This window comes from Syzygium oleosum, unplaced genomic scaffold (assembly GCF_021117445.2).
Source record: "Syzygium oleosum isolate NSW1041296 unplaced genomic scaffold, Sole_v2.1 Sole_v2.07, whole genome shotgun sequence".
Lineage (NCBI taxonomy): Eukaryota > Viridiplantae > Streptophyta > Magnoliopsida > Myrtales > Myrtaceae > Syzygium > Syzygium oleosum.
The window spans coordinates 4197776-4201870 of record NW_026607491.1 but is presented as its reverse complement, the minus strand read 5'-3'; the positions used below and the strand labels follow the sequence as shown (position 1 = coordinate 4201870).

Genomic DNA, 4095 nt, shown 5'->3' with positions numbered 1-4095 from the left:
TGATGGTGTGCCATGTAGGATGGCTGAGGATGGCTGAACCACCACCTCAGCGATTTTCAACGAAAATTGATTGAAATGACTATATTGGAATTTCACGCAAGGGTTTAGAACTAAATTGACAAAAATTAAAATCTTTATGACTGAATCGACATCTGTACAATAGGTTCAAGATTGATTGGGAAATTCTCCCTTACATGCACACACATCTATATGCCAAGCTAGCCAATCTTAAAAAACAACTCTTTCTTTTTTGAAACTTTTTCACCGAAATTTCACCTTTGAAGTGATGATGTGGATCCATGCTATTTGAGTAATTAACCACCATTTGCACAGTTACCCGCATGAGATGTTACGTGCTATATATATTGTCAAAAGAAAGATGCCATTCATATATCAGAATAAGGCTTTCAAGCCTAGCAAATCCAAAATAATTTCAAAACAATGCAAAAGCACAGTCTGTAGCTAGAACCACACTCTCATCCCTCAAGAACAGATCTAACACCATAAACGAACCGTGGCTGATCACCAGATTCAGTGATAAGCACACGTCGAGATCTCTCACTCCATTTACAACGACTTGAGGTGCACATTTAGGTTCAACACCCTCATCACTATCGCCATATAAAGGCACCAACACTAAAATGTTGAAGGAGCACAGATCAAATATCTATAAGGAGCTCCTAGATCCATATCTAGATCTAGTTCAAGAGAGTAAAATCCCCAAAACTTGACATAATCTAAATCGTGAGAGGAAAGCGTCCTAATCTTGGAGAAGTTGTGGAGCCACAGTACGAACAATCTCCTCGGTGGAGCCACGGTATGAACATTCTCCTCGGTGGCTGTCGATTAGACAAATGACCGAATTGGTCCCCACGTACACTCAAGATCAGCTGCAAAATTTATTCACACAGAAAAACTCGCAGTACGAATCAGGAGAGAAAAGAAAGACAGAGAGCTTAAAAGAGGGAAGAGGGAGACAAAGAGGTAGAGGGGGGAGGGGAAAAGGGAGAGAAAGAGAGAGAGAAAGGTCCCTCTCTCTCCCTTAGGAACGGCACTACAGAAAGGCGGCGGCTTCAAGGGAAAGCAAAGGAAACCCTTACATGTAAAAAATGTTAAAACTAGGTGGGGTTTGGTGTCTCTTTGTGCATTTTTAGTTAATAAAAAAAATTCTTGTACGATGCTTACGTTAATTAATTCTTTAATGACATGCTAATATCAATTTAGATAACCGAGAAGTAAAATTGGTATCTTATATTTCAACTTCCAAATCCAATTGAACCTCGGATTTTCACAGAGGACATTGACATAAATAAACTAAAGTAATTAAAGGAAGTAAAAGGTCCATCCTCCAGTTTTATCAGGGCCACTGTAGTTTTAGTTAAATCGAACAACCCCACGAAAAAAATGAAATACATAAAGTGCGAGAGATCGAACGCGCGACCTCCCGGCCTCTCGGCTCAAGCCCTAGGCTTGATCGTGGCCCGAAGAGTGTCCTTCATGACCACCGTGAACTCCAATTTGCCGGTGAAGTCGATCTTGCTGTTTGGAGGATATGCACTCCACTCGAACTCTTGAACCATTCGCGCAAGCATCAGATGAACGTGAACCGTGGCCATTGCGAGTCCTGGGCATATCCTCCGTCCCACGCCAAACGGCAACATTTTCACGCCAGTGACCCCGGTGATGTCGGCATCTTCATTGCCCGAGATATACCGATCCGGGTCGAATTTTTCTGGGTTTTTCCACAGCTTCGGGTCCTCTCCGACGGCCGGCAAGTAGATCTCCACATTTGCATCTGTAGGTATGTCGTAGCCTGCAAGGAAAATTATGACGTTAATTCGTATTAGCATATCATAACTATAGCACTCCATCCATATAACGTATTAGTCCTTGGAAAATACTGTACAAAAGTCTCTTTCCTTCTATTAAACAACGAGCTTGTTCACCAAGAATATGCTAATTGAGTTATTAAGAGGTATTTTTTTTAATGTTCCTAATTTTAAGTCGGACCAGTTCGGATCTTTCATATATGTTTACCTTTCTTAGGCCTAATATAGACCGAGTATATTCATCTAATTATTTGACGATTCAAAATTTTACGATCTATTATCTTAGTAAGTTTTTAATCTTAAAACGAAATTTGCTGGTTTAGGACACAGTAAAGCATGCCCTATCGGTACACATACACTAGGCTCATCCAATTGTAACCATGATCTATGTATTATGAGAAAATAATTAGTTAATTCGATTCATAGATTTAATGAGCCGACTTTACTTTAGAGGCATTTGCCATGTCGTAACTATATACTGTGTCCGATTTCATAATTGAGATGACATCCTATCCAGAATTCGTGTAACTCCTACGCGATAATATGATATGGTAAGTCATTTTAAAACGACAAGCAAGTTAGGTAAATCTCGAATTTACGAAATATCTCATTAAACTCACGAAAACTCACAAACCTAAATTTCTTTTGTATATGCCAAATCAATGGCTCTGCAGCATTTATCAAGGTAAATAGCAAGTAGCAACCTCGCTTACTTACCTGCTAGCTTGGTCGGTTCAGTAACTGCATGAGTTAAAGAGAAGTAGGTGGGTGGGTGCTTCCGCAGCAGCTCTTTGACCGTAGCGTTCAAATACGCCATCTTCTCTATGTCTTTCTCGTCCACCTTCCGGTCACCGACCGTCGACCTGATCTCCTCGTAGAGCCTGCTCTGCACGTCCGGGTTCGCGATCAGCTGCGCGATCCCCCACTCGATCGCCGTCCCCGTCGTGTCGGTCCCCCCGTTCAGGAACTCCGAGCAAAGCGTCACGAGCTCGGCGCTTGTGGGCCCCGACTTGCGCCCTTCGATCTTGAGGTCGAAGAGCGTGTCGAGGTACGAAAACGACGCCGCCGTCTTGTCCGACCCTGGGTTCTGGAGCGCCTTCCTCCGTTTCTCGATGAATGGGATCACGAAGTCGAGCTGCGCTTGCCGCACTTCCTGTGCCCGCCTCCGCTCCTTCGAGAAGAAGGGGCTCAGCACCGGGAGGTAGTCGTCGATCCGAGGGTCGAGGGTGATGAGCACTGTCTTCATCATCTCGTCCATCCGCTCGATGGTTTCCTCGTCCATCTCGAGGCCGAAGCACATGGCCAGGAGGATGCAGAAAAAGGCGAACCGCGCACTCTTGAGCACCCAGACGGCGCCACCGTTGGCCTTGGCCTCGGCACGGAGCCGGTCAATGAGCTTGTCCATCGCGTCCTCCCGAACACCCTTAAACTCCTTGAGCCGGCTCGAGCTGAGCATGTTCTGCACCAAGTTCCGCCGCAGCGACCGCCACACAGGGCCGTAGATGGCGGCGTTGACCGTGAACTTGTTGCAGCTGAAGACGGCCCGGGTGGGGTTTTCCCTCGGGCGGGTCGCGAACATCGCCCCCCGCTCGATGAGGGCCTCGTGGACGAGCTTCGCGTCGGCCAGGATGATCATGGTCCGGGTCCCCATTCTCAACGTGAAGATCGGGCCGTACTTGGGCCTGAGATCCTCCACGTACTGGAAGAACGGCTTCCCCGAGCGGGCGAACTGGAAGAGGTTGCCGACGACGGGCCAACCGGGAGGTCCCGGAGGGAGGTTGAGGCCCTTCCCTCCCGCATTACGCGAGAAGAAGTAAATAACCCCACAAACCAACACCGCCAGGACAGTGAAAACGAGATGATAGTACGAGGACAGATCCATTGCCGCGGATGGGGGCTTTTGAGAGAGAGTTCAGAGGAATGGGGGAGGATATAAAGGAACGGCGAGCATGAAATTGCAGGTGAGGATTCAATAAAAGCTCATGACCCTTAAGCTCTACCACTTGAGAAAGGGTGTCATTAGACCTGTCAAATGGGGGGGTCGGATCGGGTTTAGATCGGGTCATAAATGGTCCTACCCAAATTGATCCATTAACCCGTTTATAACCCATTTATGCGCAATGAATTTTCTTGACCCATACCCGATCAGACCCATATTGCTAAACACTTCCATATTTAATTAAATATAGGAAAATTCATACCCAAGCTGAAATGAGAGTGCGGAGTGAGTGAGTACAAGATTGAGTGAGGGCGAGAGAAATGTGTT

The 4095-nt window shown here is 46.2% G+C and overlaps 1 protein-coding gene across 1 annotated transcript; it reads right to left on the bottom strand.

Annotated features, from left to right (window-relative positions):
- Positions 1-1233: 1233 nt before the first annotated feature.
- On the bottom strand, positions 1234-3711 carry LOC115675823 (cytochrome P450 77A3-like). The gene is made up of 2 exons (XM_030598608.2): positions 2547-3711; positions 1234-1813 (listed from the first exon to the last, which is right to left on the bottom strand). The coding sequence occupies exons 1-2, from the start codon at positions 3709-3711 to the stop codon at positions 1458-1460; spliced, it is 1521 nt and encodes a 506-aa protein (XP_030454468.2). The 3' UTR covers positions 1234-1457.
- Between the last annotated feature and the right edge of the window lie 384 nt (positions 3712-4095).

Excerpts from the sequence above, each read along its gene's own strand:
- LOC115675823 (XM_030598608.2), bottom strand. The coding sequence starts at position 3,711 with ATGGATCTGTCCTCGTACTATCATCTCGTTTTCACTGTCCTGGCGGTG. Across the intron at positions 1,814-2,546 it reads TGAACCGACCAAGCTAGCAG|GCTACGACATACCTACAGAT; the intron begins GTAAGTAAGCGA and ends TTTTCCTTGCAG.